Consider the following 21222-nt stretch of genomic DNA (forward strand, 5'->3'; position numbering starts at 1 on the left):
TGTCAGAATCTGTGTTCCCCAGACCCCTTATAGGATGAATTTAGTCAGATTGTATGAATCAGTGTCTCCCCTGTATAATAGAGCTATTATGAGTTGATAGGCTACATTTTCATATCCAACGCTATCTAACTGCCTTTTCCAAGTATGTAGCCATACAGGGCTTGAAGCAAGGACATTTGCCTGAAGTTTTGAACATTTGAAGATCTATTACAAGGATACAAGGAAGTTTATTGTCACATGCATATAGTTACTGGAAGTAAGAAATGCAGTGAAATTATGTCTGGTGTCAGCCTATTTGCTTATATTATAGGCTAATTGCCTACTTTCGAATCTCGCCCCACGCCTGAATTCAGGCACAGTGTTTTTAACAGTTAGCCTTGATATCTAATGGGTTTTGATTTAAGCTTGGCTGTTGCAGAAAAAAAAGCAGAGCTCAAAGGTGAAAGAAGCTGAAACAAATCTGACGGGTTGCTGCAGCCAACAGCTAGAGCTGCTATAAATTATGTTCCTCCTCAACAGTAGATGGCGCTAGTACTTCTAAAGAGATGTGTACAGACAAAGAGAAAAGGGAGAAATAGTCAAACAGGAAAAGGATAGGCCAGATTCTCAAGATTCTCTGGTAAACGCATGTGGTAGACCAAAACACAGCTGTTGCACAAGAGATGTAGCTAATAATGTAAACAACGGTAAACATTTTATGTTGCTACAACTCAACTGCACAAAATGACCAAGCTGCGCTACTTGAGTGTTCTCCTTTCCCAGCGGTTGACTTTGGCAGCCCAAGAGATTTTTAAGGACGTGGAGGAAACCATTTCGGAGCTTCAAGAAGAAGTAAAGCTGGTGAAGCTAGAGAACGCCAAACTTAAAACGAAACTACGGGAGGCTGGTTCAAACAGCAGCAATGGTATGTTGTTCAGAACGATATTTATGTGGCACATAGACAGCCTATTTCGATAATATTATACGCTTACTGTAACATTTTCAATTTAGTATCGAAGACCACCAGAAATACCTAACGTTAGTAGTAGACATTTCGCGGGCTTACACTGGCCGTAATATCCGTTTAGCTTTTCACTCACACACTATGTTATCTCCACTCCATGTTAAACTTTGTCAGACTAAGTTGTAAATGTCAACAATTATACCGACGCTATGATCGCTTTTGAGTTGGTGTGGTTGTAATCAGAATGGTAGTTTTTTAAATGCAAACGAATTTGGGATTAGGCCTTCTTTGGCAACATACGGGCATTTGTGGGCGGCAACAGGTATGCCATGCTGTTGGAGGTAGGCTACAATCTGGGTGCAGATCATTCTGTCAAGTTGTTCATCCACCCTCCTTTCCTTCCTTCCTTCCTTCCTTATTTCCTTCCTCCTGTCCTAACCCCTCCCTCCTCATTATTTTTGTGAAGGAAACGAGGAAGGAACGATAGGAGGGTGGAGGAATGAAGGAGCGAGATGTTAGAAATGAGGGGTGCAGATCATATAGATAGATACTTGCTTTCTTCCTTCCTTTCTTCTTTCTTTCTTTCTTTTTCTTCCTTCCTTCCTGATCCCCAAGGGGAAATTCAAGGTCTCAGTAGCATACAGACATCACACACACAACATGCACTTACAGCAGAAAAAGTAATAAGTATAACAAAAAACACCACTGAACCATTAAGACAGTAGAAGATAAAAAAATACTAAATATACGAAATAAAACTAAATCAAATTGGTATTTTTGTCTCCCTCCCTCCTTCCTCCTGTCCTTATCCCTCCTAATTATTTTTGTAAAGGAAACGAGGATGGAATGATAGACGGAGGAATGAAGGAAAGACAGATATGAGACATGAGATGTCCTGCTCACTTACGCATTACTTTTAAGTGATGTCAATTACTAATTATGTGGCACGTCACCTCTTAGGCTAGAATAAACAGACACGCAAATTGCAGGGAATATGAACTGATACCAAAGCTTAAAAATATCATAGTGAACATAGACTATTCCCACTTATTGACCCTGATAATGAGGAAATGTTTGATAGTTCTCAAGACATGAATGAATACTTTGCATGATAGTTCATGATAATTCCAACATATAAAGATCTTTTTTAGGTCTATCTACTCATTTATTGTCGCTAATAAATCACTACGAACTTTTTGGAAACAGAAAGTTGATAGACATGGGAGGAACTTTACACCTTGACAGCTTGGACCAATGATCGCACACTTCTGCATAGAATGTTCTTGTGTTTCCTTGCATTTCTGCCCTTTCTCCTCTCTCCTCGTTCTCATCTCCTCTGGTTGCAATTAGAGAAATGAGACATCCTCGATGACGTTGAGCTTTGAACTACTTCCAGGGCACGAGTTGGAGGCCCGCCCGAGGAGAGAGGCTGCATGAGGGATGAGATGCACCTATTGAGATCACATATAGGTGCTGGCTCAAGGGTCATAATATTTTGTTTAATGAAAGGACAGGTTTCTTATAACTAGTGTGCACTTCTGGCACATCTTCGGCTACCATAATGGTAACTAAAGGTGTATTCCCACCGACGGGATTTCTGCAGTTCCTACAACATAACATTCCTAGAACCCTTTTTTCTTGTGTTCCGACCGGACCAATCTGGGGATTATTAAGTTCCTCTGACCGCAGTTCCTGTAACTCTTTCAGCTCCTACTTCAGGACAGGGACTTTTCTCTCTTCCCTTTCCCGCATAGGATCCCTTAGTGACCTAGGTCTACATTGATTGGTCCAAATTATAAGTCACGCCCACTGTCAACCCAAGTTGAATGGGCAATATGAAATTGAATGGGCAACCAGTTCCAATGGCCACTTGGCCAGTGCGAATGCAAACGCAAACCGGTTTTGGGGGAGAGTAGTTAGTAGAACTCTTTAGAAGTGGACTGTTCCTATAACTACGTTAGAGCATAGCAGCAGGGCATAGATGCCTTGACTACAGGGCCGGATTACTCATAAGGGCCAGTGCCCAGGGGCACCAACCATTCATAGCCAGTGGGGAGGGCACCACATGACACAAGCTTTAAATATATGTATCGTAAATTGTTATATTATTCACTTGAAGTTGTTTAAAGACCATACATGTGGGGCAGCCGAGGCTGGTTAGCACTTCGGACCTGTAACCGGAGGGTTGCCGGTTCGAACCCCGACCAGTAGGCACGGCTGAAGTGCCCTTGAGCAAGGCACCTAACCCCTCACTGCTCCCCGAGCGCCGCTGTTGATGCAGGCAGCTCACTGTGCCGGTATTAGTGTGTGCTTCACCTCACTGTGTGTACACTGTGTGCTGTGTGTGTTTCACTAATTCACAGATTGGGATAAATGCAGAGACCAAATTTCCCTCACGGGATCAAAAGAGTATATATACTATACTATACTATACTATACTACATTACTCGTTTATGAACACTAATTTCACAATAATATTAATAATCCTAAATTATAAATAAGTCAAGATTACATGACCACTATCACTCCTCCTCCTCAATCTGTCAGAGTTGAGTTGGTCCACAAGTACGCGCAAACTTTTTAGAACAGTACAGAAAATGAATCCAAAATGGACAGTCTTTGTATTTTTCTAGATTTAGCGACTTTTGGCCATCCTTAGTGTCATCTCGCAACTAGCAACAGATTTGCGACTTCTTGCAATGATGGCAATCTATGTTTAGTTGTTGAAACCTCTGAACACATTGTCTTAATACGGGCCTGCTTGACTACGATGCATCCTTCAGAAAAGTTCTATTTGCAAAAAAATGGTTATCAAAGATCAAATACCTGACAATAATTATTTCATAATAGTTAAAGCAACACCAAAGATTTTTTTGTACCTTAAAATAATGTTTCCAAAATCGTTTCAGTGGTTCATCAACTCGTAACAGGGTGAACGGCAATTCTGCATTCGCTTTCGCGGCCCTCTATCGGCTATAACCGCACTTTGTAAGTTTGCCAGATCGGGTAGCGGATCTGTAGTTCGATGGAATGAGACCTAAGAAACTACAAATTTGACTTCCATCTGATGTCGCAAAACATCGTACTTTTATAACATGCAAAATATTCTACCTTGTCTGTGGACATCGTTATTTGCAAAGCCGGTGATGGATAAACAAATAGCGTGCGTGCGACAGAGGGAAAGTTCTTTGGTGTTGCTTTAATATATTACTGTACCTTTCATTAGGATACCAGATATTTAGGCCTATTTCTCACATTGATCCAAACTTTTTTTTTTTACATTTTTGCTTGTTAAAAAAGGGTAGACTGTTGGCAGATATATCGGTTATCAGCTTTTGAAATACTCAGATATCAAAATCAGTATGGGTCAATCGAATCCCATATCGGTCAGGCTCTAACATGAATGAAATTATAATCTACAGAAGCTATAAAGCTTCTTACAGACAGGTATGCATTTAGATGTAACTCCAATCCTGATCACAAAGATCTTAATTGGCCACTAACTTGATTACATATTTTTCCTCTGTAGCTGTAACTGATTAGAATTACATTTTTTAAATTGAATTTAATTAAATAACTCCTTTGCATGTAACCTGCTACTCTCCTTCCCTGAACATGCCTTGTTTAGTCAGCCAAGTGGTCAAGGCTGATTTGGAAGATAATAATAACTAAAGCACAATGTTTATGACAATGTTGCAGTTAGAGGTCTGCACTCCCGTGCGGCACGGGACAACTTTTGAAAGCTCTTTGTGGGAGCGGGCGTGATGAGAGAGGTGCATTTGCGGGTGCGGGACAAACCGATGATTCACTGCACTCCCGCAAATTAAATATGTGCGTAAAATTAAATAGGGAAATGATTAAAGTAGTGTTCATAACTATAGTTCAGCTGGATGTTCTGTTAGGCAGCATTAAAAAACGGGGTTTAAGCATAACTGACGGATAGCAGGCCTATAGCCTATATTGTCGTTTATGTGGGTTCAATTTGTTCCTGCTGCTCATTGTCAACTCGAAATCGAAAGCATGACAGAGGAAGAGGGCACCAGACTAGGCCTACTTCAGTTGTTACACTCCTTGTTGCCTACATTCAGAACCAAGAAACTTAAAATCAGGCATCTGGAGTCTTTCTCAGGTGTGTGTGCTCCTTTCGTGAGGCAGAAAGAAAAACTGAATAGGCTATCCCTCCTGCTTGCAGGCTTTAGCGGGAGGGAGCGGGACATCATGTTACAGATGCGGGTGGGAGCGGGACTAAAAATGACACATTAATGCGGGAGCGGGACAGAATATTGCAGGAGCGGGCGGGCGCAGGACTGAAAAATCAGTCCTGCGCAGACCTCTAGTTGCAGTGTTTAATGATGTATAATATTGTGGCCAATTAGTCTTAATAGCAAGGCTCCTATTCAAAATGTATTTGGACACATTGTTAAAAAAATCAAAATTTACATAAAATCCATGACCTGATGGTGTCCATTTTAGATTTAATTCACCTGTGTTATGCATAGTTAACATAGATTTCTGTCCACTTTTCAGCAGAATTAACTCCTGATAATCATGGAGAGCTCCAAAATTGTGGAGAGCAGAGACCTGAGGTAGCTTTGGAGGACACTTCAATCATTGCATCTTTAAAGCAGGAACTTGATGCACAGGGTGAAAATGATGGAGGCTCCATGGACAGTGAAAAGAGGGAATGTGTTGCGATGCAAATTAAGATGGAGACTGACTTCACAGAGTGCAGTCCCAACAGAGACCAATCAGCTGGGCAAACTGACCCTAGAGTCACAGTAAGCATTGCAGTGGGCTCATTACCGGTATCGGACTCCCGTGCACCAGTTTTCCCCTGTGTGGAGAGGACGTGGAGTGTTCGTGATTCAGTTGCTAAAGAAACAGAACCTCAGGCTTCCCAGGTAGGTTGAGTCAGGATCTCCATACTACTACTCGATGTATACTGCCATATTTTGTGTGTTTTTTTTTTTAAGATAAATATACCTTTAAGATCTCACTGTTTTCAAATGTTCTTTTTTTTAGACTCAGGAGAGGTGTGATGACATCCTTGAAGATGATGGCAGACCTGAAAATGTTCCGGAGTCCAGCAACACTGATACTGTGAGTGTTATTCAGACAGGCTGGTCAGATATTAACTGCTGAACCTCACTCTTTTGTCCTCAGATGGGGCGGTGTACTTAATGTACCAGTTTAAGACCTTTGCCCTCTGTATTTTTTTTAATCTGGCAAATAAAGAACTCTTCATTAGCAAACCTTATTCACTGACATACAGATGTGAAAAAATGAAGGAAACAGAACCAGTTCTGAAAACCTTTGACAGATGAAAGTTTCTGATTTGGTGTCTAAACATGATCAACACAACATGAGGTTGTAGTTATTTTTAAACGTGTAACAATTTTGGTAAAAAAAAAAAATCAGATTTTCTGTGCAATGGCCTACTGTGAACGTACTGGGTTTGTTAGAGCCAAAGCTAGATGTATGCCAGAAGCAGTTACAGCAGGGGTGGGCAAACTTTTTTTGATGGTTTCACCATAAACTACCAGTGCTTTTTCAAAGTTCTCAATGTCTCGTTTTAAAATGTCAGGGCCCTCGGAAGTCTACCAATGAAGTGTGGAGCTACTTTGAGCCTCGTAAATGGTGTAAAACAGTGATTTATTTGCATGGCTAGCCCGAGGCACCCCCTTTGAAAACCTGTTGGTAGCATCGGCTAACTAGCGCCAGATTTCAGAGTGCAGGGGACAAGCCGTGATGAGCTATGAGACAAAAGTTCACACTCGGTATCATGTTTCAACACACTTTAGGTCAATATCACACCGAACTTCTCCTTTAATGCATGTTTGTTGGAAGAATGTACAAATGTTTACATTTATTCAGCAAAGGGAAATGCATTGTTTCCTGACTGACCGTGTGGTTTATTATCAGTTTGCAAAGGAGGAAATGCTATGAGTTAGGCTGGACCAGTGATTTTAAATTTAACGCAAAGTCTACGGCCATTACGATGTTAGGGTTGGAAACATTTCCCAATGGAGAGTAGTGAGATTCTTCACAAAGCGAGTGAGTTTGGTGAAACCAGGCTAGTAGCCCTATTAGGCTGATGAGGTCAATAAGAGTTTCGGCCCCTGAGGCCACGCCTTTTCGGGTAGACCAAAAGCTTTTTTTGCCGAGTCACTTGACAACCATTGGTATTTTATTTTCAAATGCTTCCTCAGTCATGTCTTCAAATGGTATCCATACACTTCCTAATAGCTACACATTCTCCATTTGTTTTTTTAAGACAACGCAAACAACTTGCAATTGGAATGCCAACTGTCCTCCAGTAAATGATGACAATGAAGATGATTATGATGTTTTTGATGACCATGATGGTGTTCGGGGAGGGGATGACCATGTTATGGACCCCGTTAAGGAGAGTGATAATGTAAGAAAAAACAAATATTGTAATTGATATTTTGTTTATGTAAAAGATATGAACATATGAATGTGTATACCTTTTAAAAAGACCTCTGCCCCTCTCATATGTATACCGTATTTTCCGGACAATAAGTCACACTTTTTTTCATAGTTTGGCTGGCACTGCGACTTATAGTCAGGTGCGACTTATATATGAAAAAATATATAATTGAACATGTTTTTAAATGTTAATTCATATTAACTGACATGAACCCTACATGAAACATTACTGTCTAGCCGCGAGAGAGCGCTCTCAAATGCACAAGGTCTGTGCACTTTCAGTCAGGGATTAGTGGTTGCGCTATGCCTGAAACACACGTGCATACCTAAATCCTCAAATTATGGCCAGGATTCTATTTGGGCCTCAGATTCGGACAAATAAAGGTCATAAAATAAAACAAATAAAGCCAGTAACAATTTTGTTTCAATTTAACTCAAAAAAGAGCTCTTCTTAATATTTTATATTGTTGGTTGGTTTAATATTGTTGCCAATGAAAAGTCATTGTCTTACACCATGTCTCCAACACTAGGGGGGACTGAGCCTTTTCAGTGGCAGCCCCTAGACTCTGGAACTGCCTCCCCCTCCACATCCGTTCAGCTCAGTCTCTAAATGTTTTTAAGTCCCTTTTAAAGAGCCACCTCTTTTCACTTGCCTTTGTCTAGTGTCTCCCTTTATGCCCCAGTGTTTAGTTTTAAACGTTCTTTTTCCGCTTTTCTTAATTTATTTTAACTGTAGCCCTTTTTGTTTTGTTTTTTGTGCCTTCCTGTTTTTATTTATTGCACTGTATTGTGAAGCACTTTGGTGCGGCTAAGCCGTCTGTAAATGCGCTTTATAAATAAATTTGACATTGACATTGACATTAACACGTTGCTCTCAAGCTACCAGTTGCATGCCGCCCCCTTCTGAGCTTGCCAGAGGCTGAAGCAGTAACCTACATTTAAACACAATTGTTGCTGCCAGACATCAGCCTACGAATTTTATAAAAAAGTAAATCATGCATAATTAAAAAAATAAAAATAAAAAATAACTAAATTTAGGCTGAAATAAGGTTTCCATTTCAGCACAACACACGTTCCATAAATAAATGAAAGCGGATGCCTTATCTCACAATAAGCGGATTGAAATCCCAACAACTTTTATACATGAAACTTAATAGTGAACCATCAAATACCCCACAGATTTCAGTGGTCATCAGTCCCGATATTTAGCAATATAATCAAACAGTAAGCCATGCTCCAAATAAAGGTGCTGTGCTTTGCGCAGCCTAAATAAAGACCCCAGCCATAATTTGAGGATTTACGATAGGCTGTCTCCTAAACATTCCTCACCCGTTATCTAGACATGCATTAAAACATTTGAAAACAAAACTCAGTGCCATGTAGGCTAATATTTGATTTAGCTGTTTTGCTACTAATTATCTTTCATGTACTGAATGCACACTAGAAAGTGAAAGTAGGCCTAGTCTACTATGCGCTCCGTGTCTGTATCTGTCTGTTCATGTCCGCAATCAATTATAACGTTCCTCAAATGGAGAACACATCCATGTTCTCTCGCGTTATAGGCTGTCATGCTTCTGTGTTTGCAAAACGTTAACTCTATCAGACAGCGCTGTAACATGTGGGAATTTCTCTCATTATGATGGACTTGTGGGACTTTTATTATTATGCTTAATACTTAATAACTTATGCGCAATACCCGCGCTGAAATTTAGGCCCTGGTTTTAAATGCGCATATTTTTTTATCTCGCTCTTTCGGAGGTGGCTAACCGAGTATTTGTTCTGCTGCCAGCTTGTGTCAATATATCGTCCAAAATGCTTGATATATTGATATTATTCTCCACATTTTAGCAACATTTTGGTGTACCACATGGCATTTTCTTTCAGTGAATCTTTTGCTTTACAAATAGGCCTATCCGGCCCTCTTCTTGGCTGCCTTCACTCCTTCTTCGTCTTAACATTAATCTTTTTGGCCTCACTTAGTCATCACTTAGTTACATAGTCTCTGTTTTTGGTTTTGGATTTTGTGAAATACATTTCTAAATAAACGTTCATGACACATTTTTTGACTAATGTGGCTTATAGTCCGGAAAATACGGTACCTTTAAAAATAGTTTCCTGCCCCTCCATTTGTGATTTTTACTATTGATCCATTTGCTTGATTATATCTGCCTTAAACATGTATAGCTTCATCCGTCTGATGGCTGGGGGAATTCCACCCAGCAGACATTTATTATAGCTTAATTCATGCTTGAATTAAAGCTTGAATGAATGTTTGTCACTACTGATATTCACTGTTTTCACTTAAACCTCCCACACAGATGGATGCGGAAATGCCTCACAAACCTCAGATGCCTCAGAAAAGACTTGGCCCCCGGACAGAGCTTTCCAAAGGTGGGAACAGTTACTCTGAAGACAAAGACACCAGCTCTGAAAATATCACAATGGTTAGAACAGGGAAACCTCGAGGGAGACCAAGAAAGCATCCTCAAACTTCCACACCTAAACCAGAGTCTCGTAATTCACAGCGATGGCTTAGATCTGGAAATGACAGAACGGAGGTCAGAGGGGGGCTACAGAAGAGACATAAGACGGATCAGACATCGACAAATAACTCAGTTGAGGTTAATGAAGAAAGTAGAATTGGGAGACCTACTCGAAGGTCTAGAAGGAACTTGGAAGACGATGAAAATATTGTAGTGCCAGTGTTAAACACAGTGGTCACAACAAAAAATCCAAGGGGTAGACCAAGAAAGAATCCTCAAACTACGATCGTCAAATCAGCTGAGGTGGATCAAAAGGATAGTGTTTCAGAAAAGTCACCCATCTCTGAAGGTATCAAAGACATGTCAAGACCACATAGAAGAAGTGGCAGACTGAGGGACCGTTCTGAAATTCGTTCTGAAGATGAAGAGAGCATTTCCGTTCAAGAGGCAAACTCAAAAGTCAGTACAGTAAGACCAAGGGGCAGACCCAGGAAGAATCCTCAAAGTACTATAGTCAAACCATCAAAGGTAGGCTTGGATCACGATGAGAGTGTTTCAGAAGAGCCACCTGTCTCTGAAGATAACAAAGATGCCTCCACAATCCAATCAATTCAGATGGACCATCAGGATGCTTATTCAAATGATGAAGCCAGTACTCATGACCGAGACTCATCGGTATTGGGTAGGTGCGGGAGGGTACCAGAGGGAAGGTCTACAGGGCAACTTAAAATATCTAAAACAAAAACAAGTGATGTGAACTTGGAAGGTGAAGAAAACTGTTTAGGTCGAGAATCAAACCCAAGGGATGGAGCAGAAAGACCAAGGGGCACACCCAAGAAGGATCCCCAGACTACTTCAGACAAACCAGTTGAGGTGGACTTGGATCAAGAGGATAGCGTTTCAGAAGAGCTGCCTATCAGTGAAGGTGACAAAGACTTGTCAAGACCAAATAGAAGAAGTGGGAGACTGAGGAAGTGTACTAACAATTCTCCAACCCAGCCAGATGAGATGGATCATCAGAATGACTCTTCAAGTGATGAAGCCAGTTCTGGAGATGATGGAGATTTGTCACTTTTAGGGAGGTCAAATAGGACGCCAATGAAACGTCCTCGATCTTCGTCCTCAGAATACGAGGTTGATATGGAACAGGATGGTGATTCTTCAGATTCCAGCTGTGAAGAAGCCCTGAGCGATTCAACCAGAAAGGAGAGACCCAGAAAGCACCATCGGATCTCAAACATTACAGCCGTAGAGGAAGGCTTAGATCATGTCTCTGTCCTTAATAAGGAAATGGGACTTGTCAAGAGGCAATACTGCTTGTATTGTACAAAACCTGTCAGCAAGTTATCAAGGCATTTAGCAATGCGCCACTACAATGAAAGGGATGTGATCAAGGCTCTAACTCTCCCCAAACATTCAAAAGAAAGGAAAACTGAAATGGCACTCTTGCGTAACCGTGGTAACAGTGCACACAACCATCAAGTTCTGAAAGAAGGAAAAGGACTCCTAATTCCATGCCGAGTCTTTAAGTCACAGGATCCTAAAGATGTTTTAACCTGCCCAGGTTGCTCTGGCATGTTTTCCAAGGAGTACATGAGTAGGCACATTAGATGCTGTACATTCATCACAACAGAGGATGATTCTGATCTAAATGCAGCAGGGGATCAGTCCTCACGTACTGTCACCAGACAAGCTCCAGACTTCGCAGAGGTTCTTTCTGGGATGTATCAGGATGATGTTGCAGAGGCAGTTAGAGGGGACAAGAATATTCTTAAACTTGGACAGCTCATGTGTGATAGAAAAAATGCAAATGAATACATCTGGCAGAGACTTCGTGAGTTAGGCAGGGTACTTTTGAACGGTCGAAAAATCACACCATTGTATCAAATAGAGGATTATATCCGACTGGAAAACTGGGATCACTTGGCTGCTGTTGTGAAGGATGTTGCGTTGTACAGTGAGACCACGTGTACTTTTGCCATTCCCAAGTATGCTGTGAATATCAGGCGCAGCTTGGACACAATTGCAGGGATTCTCAAGTGTGAAGCAGAAGCCACTGGAGATAGAGAAATGGTAGTAATTGCCCAAACTTTCCAGGAGAATTTGAAGATGAGGTGGCACCAGAAATTCATGGCACCAGAGAAGCCAAACGGCAACAGTCCATTGTTGGTACTTGCTGAACAGGTGAGAATACTACAGATCTTCCCTCTTAAGTATAAGAAAAACATTCAATTGTTGTAATAACCTAGATATCCAACTGGAAGTGACCCTCATTTATTCCATAGATAGATGGATAGATAGAAAGATACTTTATTCATCCCGAGGGAAATTTTAGGCATCCAGTATTTTATACAACCATAACATAACAAACACACACATGTCTCACATACATAAAAATCACTCACAGAAATATAAAAATTAAAGAGCATATGAAGTGGTTACAAAGGTCTGGTATGGACCGACCATGTGATAAGGTGCTATGGTGGAGTGTGTGCAATGGTGATAGGATTGAACAGTGCATTAACTTTGCTTGTTATTAAATATTGACTGACTATGAAAAGATAAGAATGTAAACATAATAGAATTCCTAAACATATCCTAAATTGTAATTTACAGGATGAATTGTACAATTAACAGGGTGAACAAAATATGACGTAATAGAGTTTTTGGTCTGTATTGTTACTTTTATTCAGACCAGCCATGGTAGGAACGATCAACAAAATGCAAGTGAGAACAACATCAATCCTGCACAGTCAAAGACTGAGCATGAAACGGTAAGCAAATCTAGAGTGGGTGCAATATCCGCTTTTAAGTGCTAAGTGTGAAATGCCTATGAGGGCATTTCCGCCAAAAGTATATTCCCTTTAACCAAAAAATATTTCTACTGTCAAAGTGTAATTTTATTTATTTTTTCTTGACAGCTGGTAAAGAATGACAGCGCTGTCCCAGTCTTGCCAGCCAGTCATGAGGATGAGGCACAGAATATACTAGAATCAACAATTGAGGAGGTAACCAAAATGAATGCCTCTTAACTATTCAACTATTGCTAAACTTAATGTCCTACAGAACGAGTACAAATATGAGTAGAATATTGGCTACACACAATAATGGCCATGTCACTACTTTTTTTGACTAAGAGTAGCCTAATTCATCAAGCATTTGAGCCCTAAAAGTAGCACTCAAGTCTGGGACAGCTTAGCAGTAGTCAAAAGGACTCCTAACCCAAACAAGACCTATCCACAAACAATTGTAAGCAGCTGTTTGTACATTTCACATCGCAAAGTTTTGAAAAGCACATCCAGAATCACTTACAGGAGCTCCCAATTTCGAGGGAATAATTGTGCATTGTAAGGGATTCAATAATGTCACCAACACTTGATTTGGTTGATGATATAATGCGGGAAAAACCTCCTCTACGATGATGATTCAGGTCTATGCTGGTGAGAATGCGTGCATTGCTACAGATACTGCAAAGGACAAGAGATAAATAAATTAATTAATTAATAAAGAGTCAGACAAAGGAAATAGCCTAGTAATGGAACTTTGCAACATTTTTTAAACAAATCTGTATTAAGACACGTTTGCAAAGAGGAGAAGCAATTTAATTTGATTTACAATGAAATGTTACTTTTAGTTTAAATGTTGACATTGAATTTTAAATTTGAATTGAATCTCTAGGTATGGTAAAGGGTATGGGATGATGTGGGGCTATTTTAATTCAAAAGGCCAAGAGAACTTTATCAGGATTCATAGTATCCAGGATCCATGAAATAACTGGCCTTTGAAAATAAAAATCTGCCTGCCTCTATGGGGAATTTAACATAGGAGTATGCTTACTTATGACCCCTGTATTTTAAGGAAGAATATTTATTTTGGATTTTTCCTCATTTTTAATTAAGGCATTACAATCAATTTCCAAAAGATTTTTTTATTCCTCTTTTTAGTCAACTTTAGCATGGGTGTGCTAACTTTGTAACGTGACTGTAGCCAAACGTTGATGCTCTATGAACTCATGTGGTTACAAAACTCCTCTGTCACTTTATTCAGACCAGCCATGGTAGGGATCAAGAGACTGGAAGAGAAGATAACATCAATGCTGCACAGTCGGAGACAGAGCATGAAACGGTAAGTCAATTTAGAGTGGGGCAGTATCCACTTTGAAGTGGTAGGTGTAAAATATCTACTTATAAGCGTTGTTTTGCTATAGCTACTATAATCTCTTTTTTTTTTTTTGACAGGTGAAACAGAATGTCCACAGCGTTGTCCCAGTCTCTCCAACCAATCAAGAGGATGAGGTACAGAATACACTGGAATCAACAACAGAGGAGGTAACCATTGGCATCTATCCAAAGCGACTTATACATGTCAATTTTATTACAAGAGCCATACTCCCCATGGCAACTCAAGGTTAGGTGCAAAGCGGGACTGCCCTATATGCGTACTATGCACATTGCGTAGGGCCAGTGCAAATAAATTAAGGCCCTTCGCCTCCACCTTGCGTCAAGTTAGTGAGAGTTATGAAAAGATGAAGCAAAACTATCAGGGCATGAGAAGAGAAAAAACTCCATGCAAGTGAACTGTTAGAACAGCGTTTGGGTAGACTTGTTATGTTCCTCTTCATGTTTGATGTCAACAAATAATAATAGCCGATCTGCTGACTTGCATCTCTCAATACTGTGTCTCTAAACTAGGCAATGAAATTAAATTAATTTACCATTGGTTTTTAATGACATGAGTAACAGGCAACTAATATTGCGTGTCATACAAATATTCATGGAGATTGGATGTCTGTCCAATTATCTGGGCAGATCTTACACACAGCTTCGATATCTGTCTCTTCTTGGCTGTCCTTTTTCACCAGGCTATAGTATGTTGTGTAACATGTGTGTTGAATGTAGAAAATTATACATACACATACAAGACAAAAGGGAGTAAATTTACTATCAACCCCCACCCCACAATAGCATCGTCTATCGCAATGTTTTACTGGACACATTGTTAAATGCCATTTTAATGGGACATTGCCCAACCCTAATTGAAAATATTTTAGGCTCCTTTCTGGGTCCAAGATTTTTACCAGGTTAGACAGAGTGCTTTGCCAAAAAGTGTCATAGAAACTAGATGATCTATTCGGCTCTTTGTTGCTTGCATAGGACTATGAAAGCCTATAGCAGCTAGACTATAAATTGCCATTTTGTGTTTGATAGTTTCCTTGTGAACTCATTTACTTTGTTTATCAAGGTAATTAGCAGGGTGAACATAAACCATACATATTGTATGGGGCGGTGGTAGTGTAGTGGTTAAGGAGCTGGGCTAGCGTGCAGTAGCCTGAAAGTTGTCAGTTCAATTCCCGGCTTCCACCGTTGTGCCCTTGAGCAAGGCACTTAACCCCAAGTTGCTACGGGGACATTGTGATCCCTTGTAATATAGCTGACCTATGTAAGTCACTTTGGTCAAGAAGTGTCTGCTAAATGTAATGTAATGTAAATGTTGTAAATATTTGCTGTCAGTTTTCATGTCAAGTTTTCATTTCACTTCATTTTAAAATCTTAACCAAGGACTAAAGATCTGTTTTATAACTTGTTTTACAATGATATTTCATGTTTTTCTTGCATTCCAAATGACATGTATAACTTACTATTCCTTACTAACCTAACACTCAGGCTGTTTTTGGTGTCAACATTTATAAGAGCTTTTTGTACTTAACAGCCGTTGGAGAGAAGTGATGATCATCAAAGAGATGGGGATGCTGACGACAATGATGATGATGATGATGATAAGGAGGATAATGACAACAACGATGATGGTGATGAAGACTATGATGTAGCCGAAGATGACAGCAGTCATGATGATGGTGATGATGATGATGGAGATGGAGATGAAGATTGTGGTGATAGTAATGTTACAGCAGTCGGATTGGAGAACAAAAGTGTAAGCCACACTACATATTGAAAAACATATTGAAGGTCTCTAAAGAACACTAACTGCATACTCGTATGTTTGTGTGTATATACACAGGGACACTTTATGAAACAGAAATATTACTTTGATTTATTTTTTAAATAAGCAACTTGAAATGCATACTTATGGTTTTATGTTCTTTTACAGAATACTGCCGAGGATGGAGACCTGAATGAACCCTGTGACAGTGCCCAAAATGACACTCCAACCAAACCACTCAAGCAGTTACAACCATGTAAAATATCCACTGCAGGAGTTTCTATGTCATCTGTAAACAACCATCGGGACCGTGTTTCAGACCAGAAAAATGCTCCCAAGAAGTCAGGTGCGTCAAATAATGATGCTAAAGTTGTTTCCATCCTTCAATCCACCAAACGCATCAAAAAAAACCACTGTTTGTTCTGTAAAAGGCTTGTGTCAAAGATTTCAAGGCATTTAGAACAGCGGCATTATGAACAAGATGATGTGGCCAAAGCTTTCAGTTATCCCAAAGGAAGCAAGGAAAGGAAGATCTACCTAAAGCAGTTACTTAGAAGGGGTAATCGTGCACACAACCTCCAAGTCCTAAAAGAAGGGAAAGGAGTTCTCATTCCATGTAAACGGGCAGTGGGAAAGCCTGGTGATTTTTTGCATTGCCCCTATTGTCATGGCCTGTTTGTCAAGAGGAGCATCGGAGTACACCTTAGACAATGTCCATTTGCAACAAACGCAAATCTTGCTATCCCCAAAAAGGGAAAAAGAGGACGTGTGGCAGCATTGTGTCTTATGGCTGAACCCATACCAGAAAATGTTACTGAAGAGTTATGGAAGGTTTTGGGGAACATGCACCAGAATGACGTTTCTATGGCAGTCAGGACCGACAAATATGCGCTTCAGCTGGGACAGGAGCTTTTGGACAAGGGGAAAGGACGAGAAGCCATCAAGGAGATTTATATTAGGCAGAGACTCCGAGAGCTGGGAAGGCTGCTTATGAGCGCCCGCAAGATCACCCCAATGTATAAACTGGAGGACTTTATACTGCCATCAAATTGGCACCATGTGGTTGCAGTTCTCAAGGATGTTTCGGAGTACAGTGAGGAGGTTTCCACTTTCAAATTGTCGATCCTGCAGCACTTTTATCGGAACTTGCAGAAGATTGGAAGATTTGTGGAGTTAGACGCCGAATCCAGACAGGACGAGCAGATGCTGGAATCGGCAAGAACATTCAACAGGAAGTTTGTGGAGAAGTGGAGGAGGCATTTCCCTACTCCTTTTGCGGCAAGAAAGATTCCACAAGGTCAGAGTGATACGAATGATACGAATGATACGAATGATACGAATGGTACGAATGGTACGAGATTGCTGTCTTTCACAGAAGACATCAGGCATCTGCACACATACCTCAAAGACAAACTCACTGAGTGTGTGTCAGTACTGTGGACCTCTCCAGGGCCAGCGATCTGGAACAGTTTGGCGAGGATCGTTCTTGCCCAGTTGGTCATGTTCAATAGAAAGAAAGCGAACGAGATTGCCGGGCTGACTCTGAAGGATTTCAACACCAAGGAAGCCTATGGCATGCCATGTGACGAGGAGGAGGATTTAACACCGTTTGAGCGCGAGCTTTGTAAGTTCACCTGCCGGATGGAGATTTCAAGAGCAACTGGAGACAACATCCAAATCCTTGTTCCTCCAGCTTTGGCCAACATCATGGAAACTATGCTCCAGAAACGAAGGTTGTGTAGAATACGCTGTGACAATATTTACATGTTTGCATTGCCTAGTATCAAAACACACTACTTGGGTGTTGAGTGTCTGAAAAGCTTGGCTGAGAACTGTGGGGTGAAGTGCACAGAAGCATTAGTCTCAAATGGACTGAGAATGCATGTTGCTATGGTAACCCAACTGCTCTACTTGAAGGATATGCCTCAACTAACAGAGTTCATGGGACTCAATCTAACAGCTTACCTGAAGAATGATTGTCTCCAACAAGATACCCTGGAACTGGCAAAGCTTTCCAAGGTTTTTACGGCCTTGGAGAACGGACATTTGAAAGTCACAGAACAGACTGTAGATGAGGTTATTGTCAGCCCAGATGGTAGGTGCTCTCTACATGAATGACTTGGTCATTGTATTCAGAAGCTACATTTGAAGAGTTTGGTTCCAAAACGCTGTTAGGCTATTTAGTTTTGTATTTCAGGTATTATTAATCAAATTGCAGTTGTGTTGTTTTGATTGAGTAAAGATAAATCATTAAACAATACCCAATTACAGTTCTACTAAATTACTTCGAAAACAAAATGTAAAAAAAAATATTTATGAAAATTCATTTAAATGGTGGATATAGCGTTTTGGAACCAAACTCTTCATTTAGTAGTTTAGCTGATGGTTTTTTTTTTATCTAAAATGTCTTACAATCAAGGTACAATAAAGGTGTGGTGCAATGCTAATGTTCTCATGGCGGTTTCATTTTTAACAGAAATTGTGCAGCCGGATTATTGGTCTTCATCTGAAGAACATGATGAAGATGATGATGACTACCATCCCTCAAAGTCAGCTAAAGCACAGTCTGGTAAGCATGCACTCATATTTACTAGTGATTCTGTCTCTGCATACTATTACAAAACACAGCATCTTACATTCTTAGTAAGCCAAGGCTGGTAAGGCTTTTACTAGTTTACTAGACTAAATTGGTATATATCTGTCATTGATATGCCATTGGTGGATAAACTCCCACTGTCCTGCCACAATTTCATAATTTTTTCAGCATTCTTTTCTCTCCGCTTGATCAGCGCATCTATCTTTAAATCTATAATCTATATAAATGACATTGTCTGTGTGTGTCTGTGTTTGTTATTTGCATATCTGTAGGACCGTTCGTCCGACTAATTTCAAACTTGGCAGGTGTCTTGCTATAGGCACAAGTATGTGCAGTGCCAAGTTTGATTTTGTCTCAATAAGAAATGCAAAAGATATTGTTAAATATATCGGTAAAAGAAGCACACATTGGCTTTTGCCGGGCTAGCCGTCTCACACAACACAACGAAGGACCAGAGACAGAGAGGGCTGAACTTTTGGCAGCATGAATCAGTGCACAGCACGAGTAGAAAGTCATGTTTGGATGATTATCATGTCTGACCTATAAACGGACACTTTGAATAGCACAGGCTACTTTGGACTGTCTTTAGACTTTGAATTAACAAACAACAATAACGACTGCAAGGTCCCAAATTGAAACAAGTGATATTGGTACCGAATTTAAGGACGTTTCAGAATGCCACACACAACCAGCTACAGACAACGAGACAGACAAAGCGTGATGTCACTTATAGGCTACCAGAGACTGTGTTTTGAGTCTCATTGTTACAAATTTCATATGATGATGTATCATTCCACAAAATGGTTTGTCTTCTATATCATCAAGTTATTCAATTGGCTAAACATATACTATAGCCTTAACTCAGCCTTAGGCCTTAGGCCTATGTCCTTCAGCTACAGACAACAAGTGGGAGACAGAACGTGATGTCACTTGTAGGCAACCATGGATTATTTTTGAGTCATATCGTTGCAAATTTCAGATGCATCATTACACAAAATGCTTGGTCTTCTCTATCCTCATATTATTCAATAAGCTAAACTTATAGCCTTAACTCAAAACAGCTGTTAGGCTTATGTCATTTTGATCTGGAAAAAATATCACATGCAGCCATGCTAAAATTCTGCTCGCTGCACATTTATTATAATGTATTATAATACAATATTCAATATTCATTATTGAATGCTTAGCTTGAAACACTGCACTAGTGTTTAGAAATTCACTTCGTAACATTTTGATAGGTCTTTACTTTGCCAAATACTGACTTTTTTTTTTGTTCTTGTTCCAGCAAATACAAGACGGAGGAGTGTAACGAAACACAATCGGAGTGCAGCAGAAGGGCAGGCCGTGGAGAGGCGTGTTGTTCCAGCAATTGCAAGACGGAGGAGTGTAACGAAACACAAGTGGAGTGAAGCAGAGGTTCAGGCTGTGGAGAGGCACATGGCCAAGTTCATCAGCTCGGGCACAACCCCGGGGAAGAAGGCCTGCACCGCCTGCATCATGGCCGAGCCGGTGGCCTTGAAGGACAGGCAGTGGGCAGCCATCAAATATTACATCAGAAACCGTATCACCACTCTACGCAGGCTAAAGAGCAAACCACCACAGTAAGGGCTCTGAGTGAGGACTAACCTGAGGACTACTACACACCAATCAAATGATTTGATGACCATAATGACTATTGGCAGAGCTGAGACCTTTCACAGTTTTACCCATTTTGTTTCCTTTCTTGCAGGGCCTTTTTCTTTTCCAAATAAGGTGACAAGCAAATGCCTTTCTTGTAAATAGTATGTCAGCTATATAGGACTGCAGTTAAGGTTTCCTATACCACAATTTACCATGATAAAACATGGTTTTAAACATGTGTAAATGTATCCCTTTTAATTTTTCATTTTATTTTTTTTACATTCAAGAGACATCTGTGAAAAAAGTTGTTGATTTAAAACAAATTTGTTTAAATACATTCCATTCAACAGATTTGTCCGGTTGTGCTTCCAGTTTTCTTTGAGTCATTTTCCAATTACTTTAATGATTGGAATTTAAAATAAAATTTGATGAATTTTATATATGTGTAGCATGTAAGTTTAAGCCTCTTTACAATAATGACTAGCAGTATTTGAAAACCGCAAAGGACATGTATGTCCTATTTTTAGGCATATCCACAGAGCCACAAAATAGAGCAAAGTATCCTCAAAAGGGCCTTTCTGGGTATGGGTTTACCGTTAACCCTTGCTCTCCTGATGCCCCTTTATTGTATTTTCAGACTTACATTCGTAACCTCAAGATTGAATCTCACGAGTTGACATCTGAGGAACAATAGTCCATCCAAAGTTCATCACTGTATGTATGTCCACGTGTCCAATGTCCTGGTTTAACGTTTCTTTATCTAGGTCGACAGGATGCCCCAGCAAACGTTGAGGCCTGTGTTTAATGGCCATCACATGGCTTACATTTGGAGAGTCATTCAGCTTTTGTCTGAGAATAAACCAAATCATCCTCGTTCACCAGACCGAGGGGGGTGGGGTTCCACCGTATTTTTTGTCAAAGCAATGCAAAGAAGTTTACAGGAAAGGGATGTCTGACATGCAAAGGGACCAGGTCCAATTCGCATCCAGACGCCATCTAGGAAATCTCATCTCCCATGTCATTCCTCCTCTGAGTTAGTCTCCTCTTATCAGTAAAAACAGTCCTATGAAATCTCGCCACACTCTTCTGTCAGCACACAGCACACTTGTGCCACAACTGATTTGTTCTATTTATGGAAGCATGGCGACTCTTGGGTGGGTAAAATCACATGGCTTGAGTGCAATGTCTGT

General features: G+C 40.3%; 1 protein-coding gene across 4 annotated transcripts; it reads left to right on the forward strand.

Moving 5' to 3' along the window:
- The first annotated feature begins 592 nt into the window (after positions 1 to 592).
- LOC121724659 lies at positions 593 to 20383 on the forward strand. Of its 4 annotated transcripts, none has more exons than XM_042111383.1 (13): positions 593 to 904; positions 5471 to 5844; positions 5966 to 6043; positions 7218 to 7361; positions 9712 to 12060; positions 12570 to 12650; positions 12798 to 12884; positions 13924 to 14001; positions 14115 to 14204; positions 15586 to 15807; positions 15985 to 17911; positions 18293 to 18385; positions 19698 to 20383. In XM_042111383.1, exons 1-13 carry the CDS (start codon positions 724 to 726, stop codon positions 20015 to 20017), a joined length of 6024 nt encoding a protein of 2007 aa, XP_041967317.1. In that variant the 5' UTR covers positions 593 to 723; the 3' UTR covers positions 20018 to 20383. The 4 variants fall into 4 exon arrangements, with proteins under 4 accessions (XP_041967317.1, XP_041967320.1, XP_041967318.1 ...); XM_042111386.1 differs by having other exon boundaries at positions 15985 to 16162; XM_042111384.1 differs by having other exon boundaries at positions 5474 to 5844.
- The last annotated feature ends 839 nt before the right edge of the window (positions 20384 to 21222 follow it).

Source organism: Alosa sapidissima, chromosome 11, assembly GCF_018492685.1.
Source record: "Alosa sapidissima isolate fAloSap1 chromosome 11, fAloSap1.pri, whole genome shotgun sequence".
NCBI lineage: Eukaryota > Metazoa > Chordata > Actinopteri > Clupeiformes > Clupeidae > Alosa > Alosa sapidissima.

Excerpts from the sequence above, each read along its gene's own strand:
- LOC121724659 (XM_042111383.1), top strand. The coding sequence starts at position 724 with ATGACCAAGCTGCGCTACTTGAGTGTTCTCCTTTCCCAGCGGTTGACT. Across the intron at positions 14,002-14,114 it reads CGGAGACAGAGCATGAAACG|GTGAAACAGAATGTCCACAG; the intron begins GTAAGTCAATTT and ends TTTTTTTGACAG. Across the intron at positions 17,912-18,292 it reads GGTTATTGTCAGCCCAGATG|AAATTGTGCAGCCGGATTAT; the intron begins GTAGGTGCTCTC and ends CATTTTTAACAG.